Raw genomic sequence first — 19,251 nt, 5'->3', positions numbered from 1 at the left:
TATTCTGAGAAAATGTGATCTGTATCAGATCTCACTTGTTTTTAAGTAGACTTTTTTTTTCTTATTAGAAGTCAATGCGTACTTATGATAGAATTATTGAAAAAATGGTATTCAGAACCTAGCATTCTTTTTTTTTTAATTTTTTTATTTATTTATTTATGATAGGCACACAGTGAGAGAAAGAGAGAGGCAGAGACACAGGCAGAGGGAGAAGCAGGCTCCATGCACCGGGAGCCTGATGTGGGATTTGATCCCGGGTCTCCAGGATCGCGCCCTGGGCCAAAGGCAGGCGCCAAACCGCTGTGCCACCCAGGGATCCCAGAACCTAGCATTCTGTTATAAGCATTTTGTGTGTTCTTATGCTATATTTCAGTTTTATTTTATGATTTTTTAAGTATAATATTTATAATGGATTGAAAAAGAAAAGGTGAATTATACTATAGCTTAGAAACTAAAACCCTCTTACCCCGATTTCTTGGTCCCAATTTTAACAATCCTAAGGCATATTTCCAGGTTCCAGCATAGGTTATGGTCATTCCTCCCCACCCCCCATGGAAATACATGATACGTATTATGCTGCAATTCTATAGCTTAACATATCTGGGCTATTTTTCATATCAGTGGAGAATGATCCTCCTCATTCTTTTAAAGCTACTTATTTCTGCTCCTGTGTAGCTGTCCTGTGATTCATTTAACCATTGCCTTATTGATGGACATTTATGTTATTTTCTAGGGATTTTTTGGTTTGGTTTAGTTTTTACTGTAAGAAACAGTATATAGTGAAGACCCTTCTCTACATGTTTGTATATTTGTGAAAGTGTGTGTAAATGATAAATTGTGGGGGCACCTGGGTAGCTTAGTAGGTTAAACATCTGCCTTTGGCTCAGGTCATGATACCAGGGTCCTGGGATCAAGCCCTGCACCGGGCTTCCTGCTCAACAGAGAACCTGCTTCTCCCTCTCCCGCTCCTTCTACTTGTGCTCTCTCTCTGTCAAGTAAATACATAATATCTTTAATAAATAAATAAATAAATGATAAATTGTAGGTTGTAGATCTACCAAAATAGTGTATACATTTTAAATTTTGATAGTTATTCCTGAAAGTCTTTCTAAAAAATGAGAGTACCTTTTGCTTCATCCCCTTGCCCAAACTGGGTATTGTTAACATTCTCTAATCCAATCTGACAGATTTAGGATTCATTATTATATCTATACTTATTTAATGTAGATGAGGTCAGACATCTTTTTCTATATTTATCTTTTGCAGTTGATTTTTCTGGGAACTCTTTCATTAAACTTTTACTCACTTTTTTCAATTAGCTCATCACCATCCATTTTATTTATTTCTAATTACACATTAGGTTTGTATCGTATGTGCTGTTCTGTATGTATTGAACTGAATATTATAATTTTTCATTTTATTAAAAGTCTTTCATAAACGTATACGTCTTTACAATATAATATTCTATCCTTATGATTACATCATGATTTTCTAACATTCTCTAATAGATCAACCTATGAAGAATCTCTACTTCTTCACTAATACAAAAAGCAATACAAAACATTCCTGTGAACAAACCTTTACTTATTTTATTTCCTTACTTTAGAACCCCTGCCACCAGTAGCCAGATAACAAGATCAAAATATGGATGTTTGTACGTCTCTCGACATTCACAACTTGTTTTCACCAAGCAAAATTTGGCATTGAGTAGAGTGAGTTGTTTCTCAATTTGAGACTCTCTGGGGTTGGTTCACATTCTGCCTCAGAGACAATCCGTATTCAAGCTCAGAAAAAGGAGTCATTGGTTTTTTCTCTTTTCCTGCCTCACTAGGGTAAGTCATGAACTATTTGCTTCTTTGTCTTTTCAAAGCAGGAACATGGCTCATTAGCCACAGATGAAGGGATAGTTCATTTAGATCATAGTGGCAGCAGCGAAATTGATGTAGAAGAGAGGACAGTAGGCAGAGGAGATATTGAATCCCCAAGTGTCATTTATTCACTGCCCTGTCCTGAGTGTACAGAAGTAGAGAGTCTTTTTCAAGACGGGGAGGGTAGGGGAGTCTTTGGCAGATCATTGCTTTACACTCCCGGGCAGTTGGTGTAAGGGAGCAAGCTCGTCATGCTGAGTGCAGGCAGAGTCCGGAAGTTAGCTTCTGCCAAGGTTGGTGGCAGCCACTCAGCAAAAGGGAGCCGGCTCGCTGAAGGCTGCCAGCTGGCAGGTCTTGGGCTGCACTTCCATCCTGTGCCGGCAGCTTCCCGCCACTTGTCCCTTGGCTCTAAAGGATCAGCTCTCCTGTTTGTCATTTCACTATTTGGAAGCAAATCTGGATTTTGGACTTTCTATTTAATAATAGTATAGTAATGAGACTAATAATAGCCTTGCATCAAGCATTTTTCCATTCTCCTTTTCAATCTCATCTGGATGTTACCAGGTTGATACTGTTATTATCACTATTTTGCAAAGTGGAAAACTTGAGGCTTCTGGAAGATACTCACCTCATTTTCTATAAAACCAAACGGCGTCATTCTGAAGTTTCTGATCCCTAGTCACAACAGTCTAACTATGTCCTGAGGCAGGATCGATAATCCTTCTACTTCCTGCTGATCCCTAGTTAGGTATTCACATCATGGTCAGGTTTATCTGAGGTTGGACAGAGGAGCTGTCGAAGGGGTAGAAGTGATGTGGGAGGAGCTTTGTCTGCCTCCCAGTTTGGTCTGGTCCCGCTCAGGTGTGCAAGTGGGTGCTCCCATCTGGTGTGCCACCATGAGCTGCCACACATCGCCTTGATTGGAAGTTGCCTTGCACAGGTGGGGGGTGGGGGAGTGATGAGTGCTATGCTGACTGCTCTCCCTACAGCAAAGAGCCTTCGCTAGGTGCTCATCCTGCTTTCCTACACTGGGAGGCTTCCAGTAGTTATATGTGTATGTTGGGGGTGGGGGTGTAAAATATTCAGAACATGAAATTCACCATTTTGATCACTTTTAGGTGCACAGTTCAATGGTAATAAGTACATTCATGCTGTTGGGCAATCATTACCACCGTCCATCTCCAGAACTTTTTTCATCTTGCAAAAATAAAACTATATCCATTAAACAACTCTCCATTCTCCCTCCCACCAGCCTTTTACAATCACTTTTCTTCTTTCTGTCCCTATGAATTTGACTACTCTTAAGTACACAATATGAGTGGAATCGTACAGTATTTGCCCTTTTGTGACTGGTTTATGTCACTTAACATCATGTCCTCAATTTTCATCCATGTGTCAAAATTTCATTCCTTGGAAGTCTAAGTAACATCCCATTGTATGTATAGATTACATTTTGTTTATCCATTCATTCATCAGTGGACATATAGGTTGCTTCCACTTTTTGACTATTGTAAAAACAAAAGAAAAACTATTGCTACTATGAACAGGGGTGTACAGGTATCTGTTATATACTATACAAACATCTGCTTTTAATTTGGGGGTGGATTATACCCAGAAGTGAAATTGATGGATCACAGGGTAATTCTGTGTTTGTATGGTAATTTCTTTTAAGAATACCCATTCTGTCTTCATATGGTTGCACCATTTTACATTCTCAACAGCAGTGCACAAAGGTTCCAATTTCTCCATATTCTCACCAACACTTGTTATTTTGTTTTTTTGTTTTTTCTTTTGCTTGTTTGTTTGTCTTTATAATAGCCATCCTAATGCATGTGACGTAGCCCAACAAGTTTTCAGAACATCTATGGGAATTAGTTGAAAAATTTGTCTTCCTTTTTTGCTACAGATGTGAATCTCCTTTATGGAAACCTACTGATTTGAATATGATATTCAGTGACATTGTGAATGTCTCCCTGAGACAATCTTGCATACTGTTGGATGGATTAAATTTTGACCAGTCATAGGAACCTCACCAGCCCTAAGTTTGCGTATGCCAAACTGCCCTCATCTTTGAGCTTTGAAGGTAGTCTGACAGACTGTACAAACTTGGCCACTTTTTAAATTATATTGTTTTTCTATTTCTATTTCTCCCTCCTTTTACCTGCCTGTGAGCATTCCACTGTTTGTACCTCTTTGTAAAGGAAGAAGCCAGTCTGGATGAATGGTTAAGAGCACAGGTGGTGGAACCAGCCAGGCTTGGGTTCAAATCCAATTTTATCCAGGAAAACATTACCTTCTCTAAGACTCAGCTTCCTCATCTTCACCACAAATACTGCCTGCCTCATAGGCTTGTTTTAAGGATTATCAATGCCTACCCAGGTGCCTGGGCAGAGTACGCAGCCAATGCATGGTAGCTATAATCATCACCATCATCACCGTCATCAAAGTAATACCATTCACTACTTCTTAGCAATTTCGCTTGGAAAAGGAGAGTAAAGAAAAACATTATAATAACCAAATAAAGCTAAAACAACATTTCTGAAAAATTTTCATCCCAAAGCAGAGCAAGGAATGAGCTCTCTCTTCCATCCCTTCCTCTACCAAATTACAGGCTGAAGAGTGTAGGACTCCAGAATGGAAAGATCAATGAATATTAATAGAAAAGTGTTTCTACAGAAGCTATCAAGTGCTTTAAAACAAATACTGTCATATTTGGAGTACAGAGATGAGTTCTTACTTAAGGTTTCTTTTCAGAAGTTCCCCATTGTCTTTGCATTCTGCTTTTCTGTTGTCATTAAATGGTCTTTAGGTCAGTTAAGATTAACTCTGGGGGTTTGTTGTTATAAAAGGCTCTTCACACTGACTGTAGATTTTACCCAATTGCCACTCATTTGTTCCATTCCAACTTACTAATATTATCATTATTTCACGTGCTTCCTAGGACTTTTGAAAGTAATTAGTTATTTGAATTCTATTTTTCCAGAGTGTAGGAAGGAAATACATATCTAAAGAATGAAGTTATCGATGCCTAACAGGACAGGTAAAGCTATAAGAAACCCAGATTTTTATTCTTTTCCTGCCTTTTGGCACTTTTCTTGTTTAATTTCTCTCGTCGCTTGTCTAGATGACAAATGTTTTCCAACCAGCCAATTCTAAGACAGGTTGTATTTTCAGTTCCAGATTCTCATTTAGGCTGGAATTTCCTGGGGTAGATTTTAGCTTTGCTTGAGAGATCTCATTGAGTCCCTCAATTAGGTTCCTTTCATTCCTTTATTCCCTCCATCATCTGACTCAAATGTAGGCTTCTTCTCATTAAAATAAAAAATAACTCACTGAGCAAGATAGCTTGTTATTTGCCAAATTCTCAGACAAGTGATAGTAATTAGGATGAATACAGGAGCACCAGAGCAAGACTTCCAGAGCAAGGCAGTCCACACAAACATTTTGTTATTTGTCCAAAGCGTCACTCAGATTCTCTGGTGAAAGCAGCCCAGTGTGTGTGCCAAGCAAACCATCCATAGAGCACAGGCCTGGGGAGGGTCTGCTGAAGGCTCAGAGCATCTGAATGGGGGAGAACCTGCTGGAAGCTGGGGTGTACTTACTGTGTGGGATGCTGGGTTAACATGTTTCTGATTGGGCTTCTGAAAAAAAAAAAAAAAAACAGAAAAAGATGAGTGACCTCTGTGGTCGTTGCTAACAAGGACAGTCACTTGTCAGGAGGATTATTTGAGCTCTGCTTTGGTATGTAAAAACATAATTGAGATTCTTTTTTTCCCTCTAGAGTTGTATTCCACATAAAATAAGCCCACTGATCATTTACCAAGGGGCTGTGGCCTTAGGTATTTCCTGCCCCAAGCAGAACTGTACTGAGACCGCCCCCCCCCCCCCCCACAGTTGACCCCTGGCAACTCACTTCTCAGTAAATTTATTTGATAATGGAAGCTGTGGATCACTCAGAGAGCAGGAGTCATGTTGCCTTCCTCAGAGCAACCCAGGCAGGGGTGTGTGAAAAGGGTCTGCTGAGCTGCCTGCAGTGTTTACTCCTCATTTTGGGAAAAGAAACACAGACTTTCTATCTAAACATTAATATTGGAGAAGGAATTTAAATGAGTTAGCTCAGTCCAAATGCTTCTGACAACTTTGGTCTGATTTCTGACCTTGTACCCTGGGGAAATAATGTATCTGCAAAGTAATTAGGACTCTAGATTTTGTGTTCCGTCTCCACTTTGTGTATCATAAGTGTGCACCTGTGCATCTGTGTGTGTATACGTGTATGTGCATAGTGGAAAATGATGAGCAGAGGGAGCAGAGGCTGTAATGCTTTACAAAATGCTGGCATTCTGAAAACTTGCCATATGCTTGTATGTATTCGTGTGTGTGCATGTGGGGGTATGTAAAATCACATCTGTAGATATGAATATACCATAAAATAGGCACACGCCGGCAACACTACCATGTAGAATATGCCTGCAAGAGCCCTCTGAGATGTCGATGAAGGTCTGCAATCCACCCCTGATCCAGCTCTCTCACCAGCCAAGACCACTGGGTCACCTCCACCTGGAAGGCATGACACCTTCTAACTTGTTGTGGGCCACGGAGGGTACATACACACTTCCTATATCACACCAGCAGCAAAGGAGGCAGGCCAGCATATTGGTGGGCAGATCATTCGATCATGCCTTTTGTCTGTGGTTGCACATGTTTTGTTTAGCCCCTTTGCTTCCCCCGTGTTTGAAAGCTGATTGGCAGACACCGGATGACCAATTTCTTTTCTTTTGACAGCACATTCAAAAGGCGTCTCTGAAAAACTTGCATTGCATGCGACTGGAAGTCTGCTTCTTTAGCATTTGACAAGATAAGACGGTCCTATAACTTGGGAAACAGCGTTTTTAATATCACCCCGGTGCCTAGAACTTTTACCAGGTTCTAGATGCCTGGAACTTCACCAGAGCCCATGTGGGTTACTGGCTTAGGGTCACTATCTTACTTAATAATCCTCTCGGCCCTCCCAGGACAGCAGAACACAACACAAACACACACACACACACACACACACACAACCCATAGGGAGAAATGTCATCATCATATATTTCCACTGAAGGTACAAAAAGAGGAACCAAGAAATGTACATTCGCCATGCTATCTGAGCTGAAGAACATGAGAAATGCAAAGCACATCTAAACGTAAATTAGTGAGCTTTAAACCAGGAGTAGGAAAACATTGCTAACATTATCTTCTTACATGATTGTCCTCAGTTTAGGTAATGGGGGCGCTTTTTATTTCAAATTTCCAGTAGCCTCATACCCAGACTCTCTCATGCAGAGTTAAGAACCAGCACCTGAACATGAGACACATGGTTAATTACTTCGTTGGCCTAGGCAGGAAGTTTACAGACTCAATGTGTTTGTACATCACCGGGCCCGGTGTTATGAGGCTGCTGTGGTCCAGGATGAAGAGGACTCTTCGTATGATTTAAACCATAAAGATCAGATCAGTTTCCTAAGCCCTCTAAGTAATGGCACAGCCCCCAGAACCATGAGATAGAAGGAGATAGGCCTTCATCCCCAAGCTGTGAGGCTGAAGGATACTCTCCCTGAGTGACAGGAAAAACAGAAGCTCATGACACATATTTCAAGCTGTTTGTTAATGAGGTCTTCAGCCAAGGCATTCCCAGCCCCTTGTCATCTGTCCCTGGACCTTAGCCTGCTCCTACATGACACCTCCCTCCTGACCTAGGCTCTCTACTGCCGGCCATACACGTATTGCTCCTTCTGTTGCTTGAGCTGAGTTATATAGTAGCTTCCTTTCCCAAGCATTGTGAGGACAGCAATCCACTTGTGAGGTTGTAGGTATGTGTTGAGACCAAAAACTCATTCCAATGTATGTAGAACTTTTTTTTTTTAAGATTTTATTTATTTGAGAGAGAGAGAAATAACATGGGGGGTGGGGGGATAGGGAGAAACAGACTCTCCACCAAGCAGGGAGCCCAAGGTGGGGCTCGATCCCAGGACCCAAGGATCATGACCTGAGCCAAAGGCAGAGGCTTAACTGACTGAGCCACCCAGGTGCCCCCTATGTAGAACTTGGAATCCTGAAATAGTTTAAGCTTAAAAGTGGATGATCTAGTGCAGTGCTTCTGACACTTTAATGTTCATGCCCATCACCCAGAAATCTTGTTGAAATTCCGATTCTGAATGAATAAATCAAGGTCAAAATCCAAAATGCCACACTTCTCCCAAGCTCCCACATGATGTTGAGGCTGCTCCAGGCCCGAAGGGCACACTTAGAGTCACAAGGGCCTAGGGCGGTCCTCCACCCGGACTGCATGTTGGAATCACCTGTGGAGGCCTCATTCCTACAGATTCAGGTTTAATTGGTTGAGGGCGGGGCACCTGGGTGGGTCATTCAGTTGGTTGTCTGCCTTCAGCTTGGGTCGTGATCTCAAGGTCTCAGGATCGAGCCCCGCATCTGGCTCTCTGCTCAGCAGGGAGACTGCTTCTTCCTCTCACTTTCCTCTGTGCTCTCTCTCAAATAAATAAAAATATTAAAAAATAATAATTGGTTGAGGGTGAGGCCTAGGTAGGGCGGTATTTAAAGATCCCCAGAGACACAGCCAAAGTTAAGAAATACTAGCATAGGGTCTAGGACTTAATTTAACTGCTAAATGCACAGAAGGGACATTAAGTTTATTTCCAAACCATTGCACTAACTTGTGGTGTGACTCTGGGAAAGAAATGTCCTTTCAGCCTCATCAGAGTTCTAAGGGGAATGACAGTTACTGATCTTTTAAAATAAAATAACATATAGGTCATTAAAATCTACCAGCAAGAATGAGAGAGATGTGGATAGTTGGCGCCACGTCCTAGAGTCTCTGTCAGCGGTCCAGTCCCTAGTGGGGTGTCCAGGGCAGGTTACTGCCAACTTTCAGCGTAGGCTCAGGTTGATATCGCAGCCAACTTTGGCTCTGGGGTTCCTGAGCAGTTTGTATGTAGCTATTGGAATGTGACCTGAAGGCCCAAAGACAGCCATGTGCACTACCCTACACCTGCCCCAAAGGATTGACATTCCTGCGGGGACCATAGGTAAACAGACGAGGGAGCCCTGGGACTACCCACATTCACAGGTGGGAGTCACATAAGGCTCCTTAGAGGATGTGACGTCTCCACTGAGGCCTTCAGAATAAGTTGCCGACCCGAAGGGCCTAGAGTAAATGTTCCACAGCAAGCAGAGGAAGCTCTGGAACCAGGCTTCAGGGCTTCAGGACAGGAGCTGGTCACAGTGAAGAGGCATGAGGGCTGAGCAGGCGTTAGGTCATACAGGGCCTCTGTGGCAGTGTTGAGTTCAGACATTGTCTTGAGACGAATTTATTTTGTGTGTGTTTTTTAAAAATATTTTATTTTATTTACTTATTTCGAGAGAGAGAGAGCATAAGTAGAGGGGACAAGCAGAAGGGAAGTGCGAAGCAGACTCTGCACTGAGCAGGGAGCCTGATACGGGGCTCCGTCCCCGGACTCCAGGATCATGACCTCAGCCAAAGGCAGACACTGCACCGACTGAGCCACCCAGGTGCCCCTGAGGCTAGTTTTAAGCAGGAAGTGGCCTGGTAGGACTTGCACAGAGGACTAAAGTATTCCTGTCCAGGGACACGATAGCCCAGACAGTCACGGAGCTGAGGCTGGCCAGGCCAGCCAGGCAGGGACCTGACTCCAACATGCCCCAAGCAGGAGCACGTAGCCCTCTTCTACACTTGACCTGCCCTGCTCCGGGGCGACACACAATACTCTTGCTTGGAAAAGCCATACAGTATTTAATTGCCATTTCTACAAAAGAAAGAAAAAGATCAGACCTCTTTTGTTCCTTCTAATGTATGATTTTCTCTGTTCAAAACTGCCCTAGTGTGTGCTAATTATTAGACGCCAGAATTTTTGTGTCTGTGTTGCTGGCAAGACAGTATTCTGGTAGTGTTGAAAACCCAGTGCATTTCCTAAAGAACTTTCTGAGAAGGTTTGGTGACAAGGTGGGGGGTTCTGATAGATACACATAAAGACAGAAAAAAGGAACAAGGTGTGGCTTCTGGCTTGGAGGTGTTTACTGTCTGGCAGGCAGAACAACAATAAGTGCATGAAACAGCATAAAAATAAAGACTGAGCTATGATCAGTAGGTGCAGATAGTTTTTGTACAAACTGACCGTGGAGGGTGGGCACAGGGTGAGGAGAAGTCTTCTGGGAGCAGTTCAAGGAAGCCTGGTAAACCTCGGATTGGCCAAGAGAAGGGAGGAAAGATGGTCCAGGTGAGGGTCAAGGTGAAGCAGAGCCAGCAATAAGGAGCTCTGCCTCTGTGAAGCAGCGTGGCCTCGCTGAAAGGGGGTTTGAGCTGGGTGCACGAGTGGGGAAAGTCAGGTCCTCCAAGCTGAGACTTCTGGATTTCGAGATAGAATCTACAAGAATACATTCATTCCTATGTGACATAATCCTAATTAGAGCTGTCCTTCTAACTGCTCACCAGATACAGTTAGTAGTTCCTTCCTTTCATCCTTCCTTATATCTATCCTTGATTTGTTCCTTCCTTCCAGATCCTTATCTTTATAATGTTTGGTAATGTTTTCCCCAAACATCTCATTTTGATTTCCCTAAAAACCCAGTTTTCTAGCAAGCAATGAGTAGTAGTTTCACCGCCCCTACTTTATGGTTTTGTTTTTACTCTTGGATTCTTTCCTGCCATCATCATCGTGCTTTGTGGTCAGGGTGGATCTCTCTTCATCCGGGAACAGGACTGAGGCCGGAGAACTTGGAGAACCAGTTCTGTGGGCTGGTGATTAACTTGACAGCAAGGATGCTGCTGCCCAAGGACATCCTGTTCTCGATACCCCAATCATTTATTTGTGGTAGTGTGTCACTTTCTCTAGCTCCAGTGCCTCACTTGAAACACTGGGATCGTGACATCTGTGTATCCATGTGCAAGATTTTGGTAGGGTCTTTTTTTTTTTTTTGTAGGGTCTTAAAAAGATTTCCCACACGTTAGAAAATGTCAAGACAGGCAGCTCTGTTAAAAATCACACTGAGACCGTAACCCCTGTCATTGGAGATTTGTGGTGAGGACGGTTATTTTAGAAAGGACTCAAAATACTGATTGTCATGTACCTGCTGCTTTTAAAACTTGAATGATCAGAATAATATACATGAAAAGATTTCAGGATTTTGAAAGGTTTTCAGTTTTCCTTGTTGGTCCTTTCGGATAACCTACCCTAAATTGAAAATGAGAGCCTCTTTGTGTTTTCAGATTGCAGAGGGAATGGCATACATCGAGAGAAAGAACTACATCCACCGAGATCTACGAGCAGCAAACGTTCTGGTTTCTGAGTCACTCATGTGCAAAATTGCAGATTTTGGTCTTGCTCGAGTCATCGAAGATAATGAATACACAGCAAGAGAAGGTATGTTGTCTTCACGATATTTACGTGTTTTGTTATTTAGTTTTGTTTTTGTCTGGTTTTTCGGGGTGGGGGAGGGAGAATGGTTCACGAAGCAACTACAATAGTCATCATTTAAAAAAAGAACTCATTTAATAAAATGTTCACAAGGTACCGTAGTTGCTGTTTGTGGGTATGTTCTAATATTTGTTTTTAAAAATTACTCTCCTGATTAACTTCACATACTGTTTATAAAGTTGACAGATGTTGTCATTTGTATTTCAAATAAGCACAGGAAAACACAAAGAGACTTGGCAAGTTCAAAACGCTTTGTTTATATTGTATATTAAAGCTTCTACCCAAACAATGAAGTCCACTGTTCCTAACTGTAGAGAAGACGTTTGTAATGATAACTCTGTAGCCTGTGCTGGCCTTTTCATTGCAAATTAAAACTTGGAAATTATCAACACAGAGAAGTAAATGTAATGCACTCTTTTATTTAACTGCATTCCATATTATACACATAATTAAAAACGCATGGAAAAGCATAAGACTCTCAGTTGCTATGTGTGGCTCTGTCGCTGGACCCTGTCTGGGGCTGCACTCGCCCTTAACGTTGGAGACTCATCCATGTTGCTTAGGATCTAAGGATCCTGATAGTCTCACTCATGAAAGTTGAGTGAATGTTTTTGCAGAGCCAAGCACTCTCTTGACATTCCTAAAAATTATTAAACACGTGTTATTTTCCTTTAACCATGTGCATGTTCTTTCTGGAAGATGTCCACTAGATTTATAAAGATGGCAGATTCAGAACATCGTTTTGATTTATTTAGTATTTCTTGTGCCCATCGTGTTTCAGGCAGTTCTCCTTCTGCCTCGAGATTGCATTCTCTTAGGTGGGTGATAATTTGTCCTCAACAGTTTGAGGAAAGGGGGTGAAAAATAATAACTAAAATGTAGAGAGTATTTATGTAGAGAGTATAGTGGCACCATTCTGAGTGCTTTTCTTATTTGCTTATTTTTTAGAGAGAGAGGGAGAGAGTGCAAACAAGGGGGAAGGGCAGAGGGGAGGGAAACAGAGAGAATATCCTCAAGCAGACCCCCCACTAAGTGTGGAGCCCAACACAGAGCTTGATCCCAGGACCTTGAGATCATGACTTGAGCCCAGACCAAGAATCGGATGCTTAACTGACTAAGCCACCCAGGCACCTCTCTAAGTGCTTTTCATACGTTGTCTCATTTATGTTTACAACAATCCTATGTAATAAGCTCTATTTTGTTGTTCTTATTATTATCATTCCCACCTTATAGGTGAGGCCACAGAGAGGTTCAGCAGCTTCCAAATTCCCATAGTAAGTGGGAGAACCAAGAATCAAACTCAGGAGATGTAGCCTCAAAGTTTGCCAGCTACAACATGTTCCACTGGTTTTGTTGAATTGAACAAGACTGGTGCCTCGCAAAAACAACTATTGTTGTGTGGGACAGGTGGCTTAGTGCAGAGAGCTTAGATTCTAGAATTAAATAGTAGCCATTTCAGAGCAACAGTAATATTTACCTTTTATTGATATTTACCCTATGCCAAGCATGCAGCTTAACCCAGTTAACTCTGGCACCAACCTTATGGAGGTTCTGTTTCCTCATTTTATAGAAGAAGGTGCCAAGAAAACCCAAAGGCTTGCCAGGGTCATGCCACATTGGAAGCATTAGAACCAGGATTCAAACTGGGTGCACTGTGTGGGACTAACCACCCCCACACACAACTGGGGTCCCTACTGGAGCCACCTGGCCCTACCCTGCCCCCTGCCGCTACCCAGCCATGCAGGGTTTAATCCCCAGAATGTGCAACAGTGCATGCCCTGCACCATACCTACTGTTCTATGAGGCTTTCTGCTATCTTTACTGATCTTGTTTGGATTTCCAATTTGGGTCTGACACCACAAGAAATTCCAAAGCAAAGACCTAATAAAAGCAGACATGTTTAAAGTTTTTAAAAATGGTTGGTGGAGGGATCCCTGGGTGGCGCAGCGGTTTGGCGCCTGCCTTTGGCCCAGGGCGCGATCCTGGAGATCCGGGATCGAATCCCACGTCGGGCTCCCAGTGCATAGAGCCTGCTTCTCCCTCTGTCTATGTCTCTGCCTCTCTCTCTCTCTCTCTCTCTCTCTCTCTGTGACTATCATAAATAAATAAAAATTAAAAAAAAAAAATGGTTGGTGGAACCCCCTAACCTTTTCCAGGATATAGGGACAACATTCTGTGCCTGAGTCCCTACTCTCTTCAAGGTACCCCCACAAGATTCCCACCCCCCAAGCCAGGTTAGGCCTCACCAGCTCCCCACAAGAATCCTAGTGTCATTAATATCTCTTTCTGGGCAGATCATTATGCTCCCCAGTTCCTAGACGTAGTAATGTTTGAGCTGAGCAAATGAAAGCAGGAGACCTTAACATTTGGAGTAGTATCTAAAATCCCTATTGGTATGGGCGCACAGAGATTTGTCCGCAAGAATATACACATCAAGAGACATTTATATTCCATATAACATAGTATGGGTTCATTGAGAACATTTGAACACTGAAGATTTATGCTTTAGAGGCTGCTATTGAGGGACAAATATATAAACTAAAAACAAATGCCTTTACATTCTGTGTCAGGCTCTTTTGTTTAAAGTAAGTTAGTTATGGATACACAAGAAACTTTGCTTCTTGGGGCACCTGGGTGGCCCAGTTGGTTAAGCTTCTGCCTTCAGCTCAGGTCATGATCCCAAGGTCCTGGGATGGAGCCCTGCATTGGGCTCCCTGGTCAGTGAGGAGTCTGCTTCTTCCTCTTCCTCCCCTGCTACTCATGCTCTCCATCTCTCTGTCTCAAATTAATTAATGAATTAATTAATTAAAAAAAGAAAGAAAAGAAAAGAAACTTGGCTACTCGCAAGGGGAATGCCCAAAAGGGAAACAGGGAGGGAGGCACCTATTTTCAGTATAACATGTGTACCGTCTCTGTTTTGCACTATGTGTATGCATTAGTTACTCAAAGGAAATAATTAAAATTTTCCCCAAAAGAGGAAAGTATGAAGGCCACATGCCCATGACCTTTTTGTTTCATCTCAGAGGCCCAAGTAAGACATGTGTTCTCCTGTAGGTGCCAAATTCCCCATTAAGTGGACAGCTCCAGAAGCAATCAACTTTGGATGTTTCACCATTAAGTCTGATGTGTGGTCCTTTGGCATTCTCCTGTATGAAATCGTCACCTATGGGAAGATTCCTTACCCAGGTATCATTCACTTACTTGTTTCCATTCCAGTGGTCTGTATGAGAAAACAAAAAAAAAAAAAGCCACATGGCTTTTACAGGAGGCATAAAAAATAAACCCATCTCCAAAGGCTAAGAATAAGCACTTTGTTCTAGATGACGGTCTTCGGTGGGAGTTGTTCTAAAAATGCTTAGACATTTCTCTGCCTTCTTATTTGATTGAATGCGGATTCTTCCCCGTGCCTCCCACCACCAATGGATTCCATCACTTGGTGCTGAGAAGGGGCCCAACACCCCCACAGGTATTGCAGATGGGACAATGGATTAGAAGGTGAGACATGGTGCTCCTCCTAAGCAGAACACCTGGTAGAGGAGGAAACAGACACAGAAATGAGAGTTTACAGTGCTTTCTGGTTAGTTTTGAAGTGGAGATTTGTATAAAGTATTTTGGAACCTCTGCCTCTTCGGGAAATAACCACGTCTGTTTATTAGTGAAAGGTCATTCCAATCCATAACTTCCCCAATGCGAAGACATCCATTCAGTGTCTCTAGAGTCCTAACACCCAAAGCACTTGGAGTCAGACTGTGCCAGAAACCCCCTCTTCCCAGGATCTGTGCCCAAATATGCAAGAAGCATTTCTCCCAAAGCCTTCACAGTAGTTGTTAGGCTTTTTACATTAGTGCTTTGTACAAAATCAATGGGTATGATGAATTTAAGATTAAATCTTTAATGTTTAAATCATTCCTTCATTTGAAAAATACCTGAGAGTGTTGGCCTCGAGATGCCCAGATGCAGCAGTGAGAGCTCCTGCCTTTGAGAGCTAATATTCTAGTAGGAAGAGACTGTTTAAAGTCAGATAGACAACAACTATCAGATGGAGCAGGTGCACTATGATTGAAAGATGAGCGTGGAGGAGGAGGAGGATGGATGCTGGTTTGACACTATGACCTTTGTAGCAGCAGATTGGAAGAGGGAGCCACAGGGCTGTCTAGGAGGGCTGAGCATCCCACAGAGGTGACAGTCACCATATGGGATCCTGAGGCCCAGTGGTTTGGGTGTCGGTATTTGCTAGATGAATGAATCACGGGTTTAAGCCATTTAACATCTTGATAGACACCATGCTGTGGATGAGAAAAACTTGGGGACAGAGCAGCAATGTGGCCTTCGTGCTCCTGATCTCCCTCAGTGCTGTCTAGGGATAAACCATAGAGAAATCAGGGACCCAGAGGCCAGCGGGGAGGGGAGAGCCTTCGGGTGGTGCCGCACAGTGGGCTGACTGTGCCATGAAATCCCCCTTGAGCCAAAATTTCATATTCTGACTGCCACTCTGCTCTAGATGCTGAAATGAACAGAAACATTACTGTAAAACAAGGAAAAAGAAATATTTTCTTGATCAATCCTGATATCTGACATTATGTATCTTTATCTATAATCTACATCTATTTACAGAGAAATTCTGTATCTTCAGATTATGCATATAATCTGATATCTGATCAAATAAACATTTAACTTCATAAAATGATATGTGATATGTTTGACAGGCTCCATAATGACACACAGACAATGCCCATAAGGCTCAGAGAAGGAGCCTTTTGCCTGGAACTGAATTACTAGCTCCCGGCAGAGCTGCTTCTGAACCCCAGGCCTCACAAAACCCTTGTTTTCATCCGCTATGCTCAATGTCCAGGATTTTAAAATAAATATTTAGGGTAAAAAAATCTTTTAAAAAAGCAGTAGAAAAATGGTATTAATTAATTAATTAATTAATTAATTAATTAAAAAATACAGTACGACCAACCAAACAGTACTGACTGATCCACTTCCCAGGTAGCCTGTCCCCTGTAAGGACAGGAGATACAAGATACTGTCAGGAGCTCTGGATGGTTGAGGTAGTCTAGTCGCAAGAGTTGTACATCATGAGAGCCTCTAGCTTAGGAGTTGTGAACAGAACTGAACAATCTTATTGATGTAAATATCGGAGGACTTGATTCACACAGGTAGCACAGAAATCAGTGAATGTTGCCAACACGGACCATTTCCATCACGGTTATGAAACTGCTTGTCGGAGAGACCGCACCGATAATTGAGTTATCCGGGCATATTTTCTTTACCCAGAAGAGTGCTAGATACATTAAGCTTTGGGTTTTTTTTTTTTTAAGCAATTTAGAGACTATACACCTAGCTTTGCAAAATAATGGGAATAAGAGAAAGGAGGAGACAAAACAAAGAAAAACTAAGGAAGTCAGATATAAAGTGAAAACATGTTTTTTAAAAGAAATATAAAGCTAAAGATGAAATATACCAAAATGTTAACTATCCTTGGGCAATGAAATGGTAGGTTATATTAATTTTATTTTTAAATAAATAAAATCTTTAAAAAATTTATTTTTGATAAGCTTCTGAAGTTTCCATTTCTTTTCTCATTTTTAAAAATTATGTCTTCATTAAATATTTCAGTTGTTTAAGTGATATATGGTGCATCAAAAAAATCAGGTGGTACAAAAAGACTTCTAATGAAAAATTGCCTCCCTGGCCTCATGCTCCTCAAAGGCATTGACTTTCAGGAATTTTTGTTATATTCTCATATTCATTGCTCAGAATTAAAAATATTATACTCATACTATTATCTCTTAAGTAAGAAGTTTTCCCTGTTTTGTTTATCATTAAGTAAGAGTACAGCCACATGGTTCTAAATTCAAAAGATACAAAGAAGTATAGGTGGAAGTGGTGTGCCTCATCTCCAGCCAACTGTCCTTCTCCTTGTCCCCATTGGAATCATTGTTATCAATTTCTGGTGAATTGGACAGAGACATTCTAGAAACATCCAGAGATATGATTAGAGGTGTATCAAATACACATGTTGGCTGGGTGCCAAAACTGATATCACCAACAGAGAACAAACTTTTGGGAATGAGAGAGTAAAATATACAATTTTGCCAGCAGAAGCTACTTAATCAAAATTCTAGTAGTCAGATGCTAAATGCAGGGCAGTAGAAGGTAGGAGTGTCATTTTCTCTTTGCAGTGTCTGTGTTGAAATAGATTCATTGAGCGGACACATCTAACTTCTGTGCACACCAAATGTAATTCAGTAAAAGTCTTTTTCTTAACACTCTTTTTAGAAAAAGGCCTTGCACTCATCAGTTGTATTTTGGGCCAATCCCCCAAACCTTTTGTCTTCGACTACTGTTAGTCCATTTCAACAAGTTTCTGTTGTTTTAAGATTTTTAGCCCCCCTAGGCTCCAAGCTATGAGGAATCCTTTTCTCCAAGCCTTCTCCTTAGCATTTATAAATTTGCTTGTTCTCATTGATGAGTGAGCACTGGATTCGTAGACAGTTTATCATGATGTTGCTGTACATGACTTCGGAGTTGGTCCTCATGAAAATTTGAGGCATCAGAGTTAATATTCTGCTTCTAATTCACACTTAGGACTTTTCCCAAATAGGACTTTTTCTTGAGACACCCATTACCTAGATAAAATTTAATCGCTAAATAAGTACTATTATCAAATTTGCTTATGTTATGAATGCTAGTACCTGAAGCTTTCACCTAGAATTATAAATTCCTCCACTTGTTGTGGCTTCTTACGTGGCTTGGCCAAAATGGATGGCTTCTGAATCCTGTCCTGTGTCTTGGAACTCGTTTCTTCTGTGGAAGAACTCAGGATCTCTCTTTATCCCTGAAATTTCATTGGTCATTGCTATGTTAGGCTGGGCTCTTATTTTGTCCTATTTGGAAGCTTGTAGCCATGAATTCTGGGAAGTTTTCATGTATAGCTTCCTTGAAAATTTGCTCCTGTCCATTTTCTGTCCTCTTTCTAAGTCATATGGTGGTAGGTGGAAGATTCTGAGTCTCATGTCTGCTTTTCTGTTTCTGTCACTCTGTTGGCCGGTACTGCTTGAAGGCTTATCTTGTCACTCTTCCTTTGATGAGATGCTTATGGGAACGAGGATCTATGGTGATCATCCTTGTTAGTTCCCTCCTGGATTGCATCTTCATGTCTATTCTCTGGGACCATCTAGTTTCCTCAGAAGAGAATCTTCTAGGTCCTGCCAGTGGGGGAACCAGCCTGGCTATCAGCATTCTGGAGGTGCACTGGGGAGGAGGTATCAGTGTCTTTCATTGTTGTCATTGTATTTTTTTACTGGGGTAAAATAGGATAAATTTTAACCATGTTAATCACGTTCAAGTGTATGATTCAGTAAGGGTAAGTATATTCACATTATCACGTAACCATCACCATGACTTCATGGTGACTTCATTTCCATGACTTTTCGTCATCCCAAACTTAAACTATAACCATTAATCAATAACTCCCCATTCCCCTACCCTCCTGCCCCTTCTAACCTCTATTTTATTTTCTGTCTCTATGAACTTGACAACTCCAGGTACCTCCTGTAAGTGGAATCAAATATTATTTATCCTTTGGTATCTGGCTTATGTCACTGAAGGTTGTGTCCTCAGGATTCATTCAGCTTGTGGCGTGTGTCAGAAGGGTCTCGTTTTCCCATCTTCAGCCTTACTCCTCATTCCTGATCTTCTATCCCCCATTTGACTCCACCTCCACTGGACTGGCATTCCTAAGCATGGAGCTTGTCTTCCTCAGTTTCCCTGGCATTAACCTGGAGCACCTGCCAGACAGGCTCTAGGTACAGTCTGTCTGCAGCCATCAATGTTTCCCATCCTTTGGATGTGCAGCGACTCCATGTGGACCCTTCCCAGGGCATGCT

General features: G+C 41.9%; 1 protein-coding gene across 4 annotated transcripts in view; it reads left to right on the top strand.

Annotated features, from left to right (window-relative positions):
* The window catches only part of LYN (LYN proto-oncogene, Src family tyrosine kinase), a 115,082-nt gene that overhangs the window by 90,503 nt on the left and 5,328 nt on the right, over positions 1 to 19,251 (top strand). For all 4 annotated transcript variants that reach the window (XM_072804592.1, XM_072804591.1, XM_072804595.1 and 1 more), the window contains exons 11-12: positions 11,149 to 11,302; positions 14,411 to 14,542. In XM_072804592.1, coding sequence (XP_072660693.1) covers positions 11,149 to 11,302; positions 14,411 to 14,542 — 286 coding nt within the window. The remainder of the gene's footprint in view (positions 1 to 11,148; positions 11,303 to 14,410; positions 14,543 to 19,251) is intronic.

The sequence above is a fragment of the Canis lupus genome, chromosome 28, assembly GCF_048164855.1.
Source record: "Canis lupus baileyi chromosome 28, mCanLup2.hap1, whole genome shotgun sequence".
In the NCBI taxonomy this organism is placed as follows: domain Eukaryota; kingdom Metazoa; phylum Chordata; class Mammalia; order Carnivora; family Canidae; genus Canis; species Canis lupus.
The sequence above is the reverse complement of the archived record's forward strand: the minus strand, read 5'-3'. Positions and strand labels throughout refer to the sequence as shown.